Source organism: Prunus mume, linkage group LG1, assembly GCF_029339155.1.
Source record: "Prunus mume cultivar Tortuosa linkage group LG1, ASM2933915v1, whole genome shotgun sequence".
Classification (NCBI taxonomy): Eukaryota; Viridiplantae; Streptophyta; class Magnoliopsida; order Rosales; family Rosaceae; genus Prunus; species Prunus mume.
The window spans coordinates 6,938,280-6,951,457 of record NC_142698.1 but is presented as its reverse complement, the minus strand read 5'-3'; the positions used below and the strand labels follow the sequence as shown (position 1 = coordinate 6,951,457).

Genomic DNA, 13,178 nt, shown 5'->3' with positions numbered 1-13,178 from the left:
ATTAACAAGCGGAGAGAGATGTTATCAAACTTTTATTCGAACACAGCAGTGCAAGCATGCATGGCCATAACTATATGAGAAAAATCATTTCGTTTTTCTTTTGCCCAGCACCAGCAGATGCATCTGACTCATCTTGAATTTAGTGTATAACTTTGACCATAAAACTCACTCAATTTTAGACAAATAAATTAATATTTACTTAAACGTTGAGATTATAAATTAAGGCTTATCTTGATCAATATTTTGACACACTTCTTGGGTGGTGGAATGAAGAGATTAACTCTCTGATTTTTGTCCCTCTAATCTGGGTTCAGATGACTTGGCTTCGATCAGTACGTGGTTCATTGAAGATTTCACTTGAGAGAGAGGTAGATGCATGAGAACATGAGCGGAGGGAAAATAGTTGGCTCATTACATGTAATGAGTTATTCTTTCTTTTAGAAAAATCGCAGTTTGATATATGTGTATAATTTATTTATTATTTGTAATTTTAATGAAATACGTGTCAAACTGCCATTTGTCTATGAGGAGGAATTCTTTACAAGATAATTGAGAAGCATTCTTGGGAACCATTATGAGCTTTTCGAACATATATATCCTGTCTTATTGTACTAATTAATCATATCAGTTCTTGCACTTGAGTCAAATTACAACATTTTAACTAATATTCCTGCCTTCTTGAAATCAGCTTTTAAGTGCTACCCATAGACATTGAATCATATATACCATGCATCATCCATCATGCATGCATGTAAGAATTCACATTGTCTTATTAAATAAATTTACAGAAAAAGTCGGCAAAATTATGCTTTTGAACCTTCTAGTTTGGGCTAAGTTCCATTCTTATATTTTCAATTGTAGTCATTCAACTCGTGTTGTTTGTTAAGTTTTGCAATTTAAGGACACAAGATGCCAATCCTCAAGTATTTCAAATGTAACTTCAAATTAGCCAATCAATAATGGTCAAGCTTGTTTGAGACTACTTCTATAAGAGCTAAAAGCGGAATGACAACTAAAAGCAATTCTGACAATGTTTGACATGAAAACTTAAAAAGTGTTCTGAGTCATAAAATTTCTGGAGAAGCATCTACTAAGCACGTGTTCCTCCATAAATTTAATAAAGTGTTTCTTCAGAAAGCACTGCCAAGTACTTTTCTAGGAAGCCCCAAGAGCCCCTTAAAAGGCACCTGAAAAAGAATGCAAGTAAAACACTCCTTTTTGTTGGTGCAAGAGATAAAACATAGCAAAGTCAACTCCCTCCACTTCGGACAAAAAGAAAGCAACTGATGTTTAGTACAAGTCTTAGTAAATAAACTTGCAGCTATATGCAAAGACGGCCAACTATAGCTTACATGATAAGCTGCACGGATTAAAAAACTGTAAGAAAACTCTTATTCAATTATGGCCATACGTTGCATGCTATTGCATGCTTACATATAGAAAAAGAAAACAAAAACTCTACATGATACAACATTATACAACAAATATGCACATTCGACCGCGTCAAATTTTGATGGGAGACCAGACTGCCATTGTCAGGCTCTTAGCTACAAGATTGTTACAAAGAACTCTACATTTGGGCTACAAGCTGCCCTATACAGTCATCAACCTGAAAAATGACGACATATCTTCATTTGGAGACATGAATTTGGGACAATGGCAACAAAATGGCAATAGCCAACCTAACCTAACAAAGGGATAAAACCAACACTTATTAAACTTCGGATGAACAGCCCGTGTTCGGGATCTAAACATGCATCACAAACCTGCGAGCTGGAAGTTCAGAATCATATTGTTGGTAGAAGTACCGTGTTACAGTAATCCCAAGATCCTAATTCTCTTCGAGGATCAGAAGGTTGACTTGTAAACCGTGAGCTGGATCACTGCTTGAAAAAATGGACCGAAAGTTCCACAAAATATGTAAAGCAAACGTTTCAGTACATATTATGAGGAGAATAAAAATAAGGAGCATTTCATGTTTATCAGCAAGAACAGGTAGATCAATTCACTCTGCCTATAGAATAGGATAATAAAAATGAGCAGAACTGTGTAGTTGCAAATAGCAGTCACACAAGTATTCTTGTACATTAATAGACCAACTACGAAGAATCTAACCCTTTATAGACAGCAGTATTTGCCTATTTGGTTTCTGAAAGAATTAACAATAATCATTTATGGACCACATATTTTTCCTCTGATGACTGTGGTAAGACTCTTCAATAATTTCAGAGACAAAGATCAATAGAATAAGTTTCACTCACCAATTGTTTAAGCAGTTCCGTTATCAACCTCTCCCGCTCATCAAACTTCTTTACCTTTATGATGCCTATGAGAACCTGAAGGCCGAAAAATGCACAGAAGACATATGCTACAATGGCAGGAAACTGGAAAGAAATAGAAAGCATCAGAAATGAGCATTAAGTAAAATTTGGCAACAGGCAACACGATGTCATATATACCAAAAGCAATTTTGATAGCTTACTCGAATGGAATTAATATACAAGATCGTTGCAAGATTTATTAGGCTTCCAGCAGCAACTGCCTGCAAATTAGTCATATTGAAGATCAAAATCAATGGAGTAGGTATTATTATAACCATTTCAAACTTATTCTAATATCATTTATGACATTGAACTTATTATCAAGACCATACAAATCTTTAGACTCATATTAAACAGCAGCTTACTCTCACGTACAATTACTAATTCTTTAAAGCTAATTAACCGCCACACAGCTTGAATTCAAAACTAAATCAGTTAATCACATTAAAGCATGTCTATTGCTTCAGTCCATCTGTCTCACCCGGCCTGCCTATGTTGGATCTGCCATTACTCCCAAATGACAGAGACAAACATTGACACAATATTCTGTCTAATGAGCTGTTCAACTAGTTGAAGTAAACAATGCATATAACTAAAGTACGTTTCTTTTTTATTTTGAAAAAAAATTCTGACATAAGATGTAGCAAATAAGAGAGATACAGAAACTGTACATGTGTACTTAGTTAAGAACTTAAGACGACACTCAGAAAAGTGACCAAACTTTCTTTCTTCTATGGCTATCAAAGTGCTTCATTTTAAATGTCATTCAATCATGTTACTAGGAAAGCTGGTATATTTGATATCTAGATATGTTACACTTATCATCCAAATAACTTGGTGCACTTAGAAAATGTTGATAAATCATTGAAGTGAAATCCACAAGTGCTTGGGGATGGGAGGAAAGAGCCAAAGCTCAATAAGCCTTTTTAGCAACTATCTTTTGTCTATAGCTGATGGAACCGCATAAACAAAAGACAATTTAAATCATAAAAGGTTACTATGCATAGAAACAAATTCCCCAAAAGATAAGTATGATATGTGCAACACTAGATCATGAGCCAGCAGAACTCACATTTCCTACAGTCTTCTGAACTGTTGCAACCCGCTGGAATGCCCTCTCAGATTCCAAAGTCCGAACTCTAAGTTTCAGATCGCCTTGCTCCTATAAATAAATCACGGACATCCACAAGTGAGAAATTATAACAAATATTCAGTCATATTATTAGTGCACAGAATAAATTAATTGGTACCAATCTTTGAATAATTTCGGCAAGCTTTTCAACTCTGTCAGCCTGTCTAAATAAGTTATAGAATGCACGAGACTGCCTGTCCCATCTATTTCGGAGGTCCTGGAACATTTATAAGTTTGAGTGTAAGAATACGTGGTTTGTATTAGAACATTGTACTGTAAGACATTTTAATACAGATGGTCCAAGCTTGCCTTTAGAATGACTTCAACTCCAGCTTCACGAAATTTTAGCAATTCCAGTGCGTAGCTACAAGGCAGAGCATCCAAGATTTGTCAAAAACAAAGGGTAGTAAAACTTGCACAACCTTAGAGGGTTTCAATGAAAATACTTTGAAATTATATCAAACCTAAAATTATACTCACGGCTTGGCAATCTCAGTAATATCAAATCGAGGATCAAGACCCTTTCCAATCCCATCCAATACTGAAAACAGAGAATAAATAAGGGAGTTTCACTAAAACACTCAAAATGGGGGTTGAAATTATAAAAAAACCCAAGCACTATTTAAACATATAAACACACTCAAAACTCATCATTACACACACTCAAAACCCATTTATAAACACACCCAAAAAGTTGACTTTGGGGTTGATTTTGGGTGTGTTTCTATGTTTAAATAGTGCTTGGGTTTTTTTATAAATACATGTCTAGAATTGGGTTTATTTATAAATTTGTAAATAAATAAATCTAATTAGAGATGAGATATATAAACATGTGCAATAAGCAATGTAAAATGCATGCATATATACATTCTTTCTCCTATGAAAAATGTCTCCGCCATATTCCTATTACATTACCTGAAAATGCTCTAACAACAAATGTGAATGTTGCAGGAAATCTGAAGGGTTGGTCTGCTGCAATGGCTAATAAATCTTCCCCTGTTAAAAGGAATGCAAGGTACGAGTAGCAGGCATCAATATGCAGTGGAAAAATGTGCAATAAGATATGTGTTGCATCAATTTCTGTGGAAACTTTTCACAACTAACTAATCTCAGATTGGGAAATCCTGCTACTGGACAAAAACCGCTTACCCTTGATTACAGTTCAAGCCCAGACTCAAATTTTACATAATTTTAAAAAGAAATGTTAACACAATCAGGCACGAAAACTTGGTACGTAAACACGTTAACTCATAAGACCTCTGATCACACATATCATTTTAATAAGCCCAGGTGGCTGAACTTTACCCAAAGGCCTAAATAACTAGTTTCATAACTTTATATCTGTAGGCCAGAGATAGGGAAAACCCCAAAATATTATTTGGACTTTACTCAATAAGGAACTAAAAAGAATAAAGTCTAGCCAAATCAGAAAATATTTGAGATATGAATAGAGGATCCAGTGTTCGTTAATTTATTTATTCAATTGTAAACCAAATAAAGTAAGCAGGTCACATTACATACTAACTTATACATACATATGGACTGAGCAGTCTTTTAAACTACTGGTTGATCTTAGAGACTTTCCTGACTCTGTCTCAAACTGGACATGCCATGAATTGGTCCCAGTATAAATGATCAGCCACTCGAAAGCAGTTCTTATTACTAAATTAAACAAGAAGCTGGACACTGTAAAGCTATATACAATTATTTCTATTGGCAAAAAATGCCTTTAAATGCAGGACTTGACTTAAACTCTCATGCCTATCATGCTATTGATTGCAAACTGAGCTAAGCCTCCAAATCAAATAGTTAGTTGCAAAATTCCAAAACTATAGTCAGGTATAGAGCCATATCATGGATACTAGATTTCAAAACAGGTGAATTACCAATTGCAGCAAGCCTTTCCTTCTTTTTCTCTATCCTTTCCTCCTTGCTCAAGGGCTTTTTAAACCCAAGTTCCGCTGTTGCCATTTCTTTCTCTTTTCTCTGTGCAGCAAGACGCTCTTCAAAACTGCAAAATTTGAGCATTCAGAAAAGAATTCAAGAAATAGAGTAAAGATTTGAAACTTGTTCTTCTGCTGAGACTTATCTACCTCTCACTTTGGAATCACTAATCAAAGTAAACAAGGTATGTTTTAACCTAACATCTTGCTTACATCCAAGGATAACAGGCTGTCGGTCAATGAAAATTACACCCCAGCCCATAAGACAATTTACAACAACAGAAATAATAGAATCGTTCGTTCATGACTGACGCAAGCATGACAGCAGACCAACCTAAATAAAAATTCCACTCAAACCAAAAGATGATATAGTTGGTCTTATGTTGCACGTTGCAAGTTTATGTAGCACTACCAGTCATATTTAATAATTCTGATTTGCCACAGAAGCATTATTGGCCAAGTAGCTCTTGAATTGCTCAACATCAGGGAATTTAAAATTTTAACCCAAAAACAAACCACTAAACAAAAATATTAATAAGCGAAAAAGGGACCCATGCTATATTCAAATTTTCTGTTTCCTCTCAATCGAAAGCACCTATTAAGAAAGAATAGTGCTGTTCGTCTCACAGCTGTCATATCTCCAGTAGGCACAAGAACACCCATCTGAATCATTGCCTGAAGGACCTGCACCAGTATAAATAATTTCCATCAATTGGTGGATCATAGACACAAAATGGAACCATGGTATAATTAATTGAAGTTAATTTAGTAATTTCATAGCCCTAACCATGATCGGAGGCTACTATCCTTCAAATATTAAAACAAAAGGAAACGATTAAAAAACCTTATCTGGATCCTTCTCATAAACTCCATAAAATGTTTCCAGCAAACCTTCTCTAATGTTTGGACTGATACTGCAAAATACAAATATGAAAAATACATTCAGAAATAAATAAAAGCTTCAGAGTGGTTATTGGTCAATTGTAGATTAGCAAGCACAGAAGGAAATACCTTCCCATCATTCCAAAATCATAAAAAATCAATCTTCCACCATTGACATCATCCACGGCAATATTTCCAGGATGCTGCATCAAGGGTAAAACAAAGTTGTGGTTACACATTGGCAGGTGATATTAAATGCTAGTATATGTAATTAAGAAACAGGAACGCCGCAGCTTTTTCGTATGCAACATAAATATTGATCCCTATAAATTTGAGAAAGTGGGAATCAGAAAAGCTCACTATGGGCTATATTACAGCTAGGAGATTAGAGAACATGAATCTAATCATTATTACTCCAATGTGACAGCCATGAGGGATTACCTATGCATCTAAGAACGACCTGTTTCGTTTAAGTATTATGCTCATTATTTCTTTCCTCTTATCACACAATTGTCTCAGGGATTGCATTTTGGACTACACAATACAGCAGACATGTTTAGTATTTTCCTTGAGGATGCGTAAGTGAACAATCACAGTGAGAACGGAACTACAGGAGGGCATAATGTCAAATACTATTACCATGGATTAGGAGTGGTACTCCTCTTACATACACATCCACATCCACATCACACTTGTGAGGTTTTCCCAGTATTAATTATTAAATACAAGGCAACGAATAGAGATGGAAATTTTAAAGCAAAAAACCCCCTCTCATAGTGCCAAAAGCACTATCAAGACTAACCTGGGACCCACACAAACATAACCACTATCTCAGCCAACAATAAAACCAACATCGGTGCTACCGTACTTTTACCATACCACTGCCCCAATAGTTATTGACAGAAAATCAGGCATATCTCTTCAACTACCACCAGATGTTGCTGTAGCCTATTATTGGAACCACTACCTCCTTGCCATTATACCCATTGATGCTATGACCCTATACTGCTTTTCTGCTCTGCCCCTTTGGTTTCAACTTTTTTTTTTTTTTTTTTTTTTTTGCACTTCTATTATGCCAATAGAACCAAAACTATTCGTGTCCATGCTCACATCGTTCACACCTAAAATAGCATGAAAGTTGGTCCCTAACAGCCCTCTACTTGGTATGAGGTGAGGTTTGTGCAAGTAAAATCCACTGGAGGGATTTTTTTAATCTTCAAACTCCATATGAAATTCCACTTTTATTGACATCATAAACATGTGTGAGCACCAAAAATTGAATAAAACAGCAAAAACTCACAGGATCGGCATGAAAAAATCCATGAGACAGAATTTGCTCTAAGTATGATTCAACAGCATATCGACCCAACCTGAGGAAGTTCAAATTGATATAAGAAGCATCAGGAGTGATAAGAAGAGGTCATGTTAACATGATTTTAACCAGGATATATAAGACATGAAATTATATTGACCTTTGCCGATCAATGCCCAATTGATCTATAGCTTTTATCTTGTTAATTTTGATCCCTGGGACGTACTCCATTGTCAGAACCTAATAATAATAATGCAGGAAGTTGGACTTTAGAAAGCCAATCATAATAACAAACTTGTTAATGTTCTACCAGCTAAAAATTAATTATTGCTGGAAGCTTAAACCTGTGGTGTAGTGTATTCCCATACTATTGTTGGGACTTTAACATAATCCATGTTTCTGAAGTTACTTGCAAATAGTTCAGAGTTAGCAGCTTCCTTGGTATAATCAATCTCCTGGAAAACTTCAAAGTTATTAGCTACCCATTTACTAAATAGTAATACGAAAACTGTATTACAAATGAAAAGGTTAAAGCAATCAAGGGGGATCTCAATACCTCATATAAGACATTTGCGCACTCATCATAGATAGCAACCCAATCCCTCTTCGCACCATCAGACTTTGGGTCAATTTTTTGAAGATATTCTGCAATTACCTGGAAAAGAAAATGACCAACATGTCGAAGCTCATCAGAATTTCCATACCCCTCATGAGATCAAGAGGAATCTTTTGTGTTTCATGTACAACAAAGTAAAACAAGAACATACACACAAGAGAACAAAACTGAGTAGCAAGACCGTTATCAGTTTCTAATGATACAGTTCACATAGTAAATTAATGTATGCCAACAAAGACATAAAATGGAAATTCACAACTTTGGCAAGTCGATCAAAGTGGGGAAAAAAACATAAAAAGGAATCCAACCATGATAAGATAAATCATTGATAACCTAAATTACCCCGAGCATTGCCCATGACCTTAGCTCGATTGGCATGGATGGGTAGGGTGAGGGTAGATCCTAGATTCCAATCTTCTTGTGAGCAAATATAAAACATTAAAAAAACCCAGAATTAGTTACTAATCTAGAATCGTAAGCCAATATGAAAAACTGACCCTCAGGTTCTTAAGATCAATATTGAAAAGATCCTTCAGTCCAGGCCTCTGTACTTTAACAACAACTTCCTGTCCCTTCAATCTTGCACGGTGGACCTGACCTGCATAAGGGATGATACCACATTCTCATATTTCATCTCTTATCAAATTCATAACCAAAAAACAATTAAGCTATAGGTTCATTTTCTGATTTCTCATTCCTTTTAAAGAAAAAGGAATATTAATATGTTGATTGCACAAATTTCAGTGTCAGAAATCATAGAAATGAAATAAGAAGTACCAAGACTAGCAGCGGCTATTGGTTCATAGTCAAACCGATCAAATATATCTTTCAAAGGAGCACCAAGTTCTTCTTCAACAATAGAAATAGCTGTATCTGATGGGAAAGGAGGAACTTGATCCTGAAATTAAACTGTGACTTAGTTATGCCTTAAGAATCAACAATTTACAGATAGGCAACTGAGCATGTTTGAGAAAGGATAAGAAAAAAACGAAATTGCCTCTACTTTTAAATAGCTGATTGGATAAATAGTATAATATAAAAAGCAGAAACGAAAGAAAACAAATGGGAAAATTTGAGACACTAAGCTAGGTTTAGTTGATTAAAAAAACATACGTTGTTGTTACATATTCGGCATGCTCAGAGTCAACCGTGGATAAAAGTTAGACACTAAGCTAGTTTACATGATTAAAAAAAAAAACATATATTTCATGACATAGTTACATATTCGGAATGCTTAGAGTCAAATGTGTAATAATATATCAGCACTGTATAGTACTAACCCACACAAAAATTATTAGATTGCCATATTAAGCAAAATGCAATTTTAGGTCATCAAGTACTGAAAATAAAAATGTGATTTCTTCTTCTACCTTCTCAAAAGCTCTAATTTTTCCTTTCAAATTTTGATAAGTAAGTTTATTTATTAGAACACCTGGCGCCACAACCCAGGCACGTAAGGTGGAGAAATCTATGTTTATCACCTAACAAATCCCATCTTCTTGCATGGCCAACTTTTAAACAAAGAGAGTGAAATAAATAAATAAAAACACATCTCAAGTGCAAGGCTTCATGTCCAACAAATAATTGTTGACCAGGAAGAAATTAACAGAGTTACACATTAGGAGTAGGATACAAGAACAGAAGCATACAGAAGGAATAATGCAATCTCAATGACATTGAATTAAAGCATTTCCAACCTGAAGTTCTGACAACTGATCAACATATTCTTGAGCAAGAATGTCCACTCTTGTGGAGAACTGCTGGCCAATTTTGATGAATGTTGGACCTAATCTCAAAATGTTCTCCTTCAACCACTTGGCAAGGGCCTTACGCCTCAAGGTTTTCTTTTCCTCTGTCATTCCCCCTGAACATTCGTTTTCCTTAAATTATATGCAAGCACCAAATACCACACAGTCCAGCTACCTTAAAGATGGATGCCTAGACAAAAGATTCTAGATTCCAACAAAAATCAATTTATGCCGAGAAGACTTAATTGCTGTGAGCCATTCTTTTATGAGAAACAAAAAACAAAACTATCAGGCAGTGTTATTATCATACCCAAACTGCTCAGCCCATCCATCATTTTTTGTTTGTCTTTTTCTAGATATTGCATGGGGGAGTCAGCACTGCCACAAAGGCAGAACCCCGTCCTTTTTTTAAAGTGTTTTCCATGGCAATGCCCATATGACGTGGATGCTGCCACAGCACTGCTACCCTCAGTTTCTTTAAATGTCATAAGTAATTTCACAAAATGATATCTAAAAAGCGTTGGGGTGAATGCTGCCAACTTGAATAGCTTGTTCCTCTTCAATATCTAATATATTGTAGAATTAGAAAGCATTTATAGAATGTGGGAATAAGTCTCTACAACTGTTATTAAATGCACTTTGCAAGGACTTCCCTGTTTGAAATACTTCTTACATTTTTGGTTTATTTCTCACTTGGAAAGTAAAAATGAAGAATTTATGCATTTGACTTTTTAAAATTTCATTATACTGGAAGTGACTAACCTTTGTAAGTGAATTTTCTATTGTTCAACCAAGCCTTTATGAGGAATGTTAGAACAAATCCCCATATTTCCAAGGTCCTCTGAATTGTCGAGTAAGTTTTGAATCTACTCCAACGGCCACCAGGTGCAACAGAAACCTGCAAAAACCAAATAGTACCATAATAATATGGCACGCATGTGCACATACCAAAACTCAAATACAAATGAAGCAACCTATAAAATTAGAAAACTAAGCCATCTCAATATTACACAGCAAACTCAAAATCTTTGCATGAAGCTACTTTACACGCAATATTGTTTGCAATAAAGTACTAGAAGCATCTATTTATCATTAAAGCCTAAACTGGACCTCTATCAAGATCAACGATCTCCTTAAAAAGATTTTCCTGAACCACTTTTGTTTCAGTTTCTATTTCTCTTGTTAACCACCTTACATCCCATCCCCATACCATAAAATTGGGCCAGTTTAAGAGTAATTTAAACCATCAGTATTACTATGAATACTTTGTCAATGATTGTTTCCTTAATAGTTACTGCTTGAATGCTATATAAAACAATTAAGGCTAGAATTGAAACCCTAAACCCTAACAATTAAGGGTTGCAATCAACCAAAACAACAGATACCGAAAATGGTAATATTTGTAACCCTAATGAAAAGTACAAAGAAAAAAATAATGGAAAGATTATGATCTCTAAAATAGTAATAAGAAAAATATCATCTTACTATGCCATTGGAACCACTACCCCATAGATTGCTCAATTTTATAACTTCTCCCTACATCTTAAGTAAGATGACGCATTTTTTGTATAGGGAGTAACATGACAGCATTGAAACTGCATTTTAGGTCGCAAAGCCTCGGGTACTATAAATTGCAATTCTAGTCCACAAATTCCAAATGTAGATCAATAATTTTTCTGTTTGTGCAACCTGACCAGTTTGGGTTTCAATTAATATTCCACAAACCTATATCGACATCTCGCATCTACATTCAAAATTGAAGTTTTCTTACCAACTCCAAGTTCAAAATACTAACTTAGTTTCCAAGTTCAGACACTTCCTCAAAGACAACACAATGGAACACCAATAAATCAACATCATGGAATCATACCTCGACTTTTGGTTGCCCTGTTCGCTTAAACCACGCATCTTCCTTTCCAATTTCTTCAATATTCTTCTTCCTTCCTTCCTCCTTCGACTCCAAAACTTCAACTTCTTCCACCACTTCCGCTGCCACGCCATTGCCATTCACGAACTTCACCAAGCTCCCATTACTCACCCCATTCACACTGCCATTCGAGTACTTCTTCACTGAGCCATTGCTCCCGTAACTGCTACCACTAGTACTAACACCAGCTCCATTTCCACTCAACTCCACGCCATTCACTTTCTTGATCAATTCGGCTTCCCTTTCTTCAACTACAAGGCCGTCCTCTTTAATCGCTCTGATTCGGGACTGAATACCACACCTCGGGTAGCCGGAGAGAGAGATTTTAGAAAGAGAAACTCTTGAAACAGAAAGGCGGCGTTTGGGAGTGGTTTGCGGTGAGAGAAAGGTGAGTTCCGGAATAGGTAGAGAGCAAGTAGCCATTGTTGGAAAGAATCTAGAATTTGATCAAACCCTAAGCCCCAATTTTCATGGCCGGAGAGAGAAAGAGAATGAAGAAGAAGAAGACAGAACGACTGCTGGAGTGGGAGGAAGATGAAAATGAGGAAAATAAGGTTATTTTGTGAAGGGGCGAAACAGAAATAAAGAAAAGGGAGGGAAAGGGGTGGAGGTGGGGAGGACACGTGGCAATTGGGAGGATGAGTGTTTTGGAGAACGGAGGCTCCCCATTGGCTGCGAGAACTCTCGCGGGCCGTGTCGCGCCACAATGGTATTTTAGTTTGTAAGCATGAGATTGCTTTGGACACTTCCACGCTTACGTGTCAGGCCGAGAAATTTGTGAGACTGCAAAGATTCGGTGTCCAAAAAGAACAATTTAGTTCAATGCTTATGTTTTGGTTTTGTTTTGAACCTCAAAAAATACCGTTGAGCTTCGGTCGGTTAAAAAGCTTTTCTTTTCTTTTTTTTGGCTTTTCTCCTATTTAATTTTGGTTTAATATTACAAAATGTCCCTAGAGTTTATAAAACTATCAGATTGCATTCTTATTAACATTGAGGAACACGAATGACACAAAAAACAAGAATAATGCAATCTAATATATTCGTAAACTTTATGGACATTTTGTGATATTAAGCCTTTAATTTTTTACTATGCGCTTGAACAAGAGAAATAAACTTGAAATCGGGATAAAAGTCAGAATTTTTACATTGGCATATGCCAATTTTCTTGTTTGTATTCATAAAGAAAGAAACTTCAAATTTCATATAAAGAGTTGTTATTTCTAAAATTACAACATAAACGAGAATTTTAAGAAAAGAAAACAGCAGTGTACACCACCAACACCACCGTCTCTACTAC

At 35.7% G+C, this 13,178-nt stretch overlaps 1 protein-coding gene across 4 annotated transcripts; it reads right to left on the bottom strand.

Moving 5' to 3' along the window:
* Window positions 1-1,369: 1,369 nt before the first annotated feature.
* Window positions 1,370-12,438, bottom strand: LOC148920875 (protein ACTIVITY OF BC1 COMPLEX KINASE 8, chloroplastic-like). Of its 4 annotated transcripts, none has more exons than XR_016124086.1 (22): window positions 11,825-12,438; window positions 10,717-10,852; window positions 9,904-10,070; window positions 8,984-9,104; window positions 8,704-8,804; window positions 8,147-8,245; window positions 7,935-8,045; window positions 7,751-7,830; window positions 7,579-7,648; window positions 6,408-6,481; window positions 6,241-6,310; window positions 5,992-6,080; window positions 5,340-5,464; window positions 4,369-4,449; window positions 3,934-3,994; window positions 3,763-3,817; window positions 3,572-3,670; window positions 3,394-3,483; window positions 2,483-2,542; window positions 2,262-2,384; window positions 1,767-1,886; window positions 1,370-1,609 (listed from the first exon to the last, which is right to left on the bottom strand). XR_016124086.1 is itself a non-coding variant. In XM_089045821.1 (21 exons), the coding sequence occupies exons 1-21, from the start codon at window positions 12,302-12,304 to the stop codon at window positions 1,881-1,883; spliced, it is 2,298 nt and encodes a 765-aa protein (XP_088901947.1). In that variant the 5' UTR covers window positions 12,305-12,438; the 3' UTR covers window positions 1,370-1,880. The 4 variants fall into 4 exon arrangements, 2 of the variants coding, with proteins under 2 accessions (XP_088901947.1, XP_088901954.1); XR_016124089.1 differs by having other exon boundaries at window positions 1,767-1,883; XM_089045821.1 differs by having other exon boundaries at window positions 1,370-1,886.
* Between the last annotated feature and the right edge of the window lie 740 nt (window positions 12,439-13,178).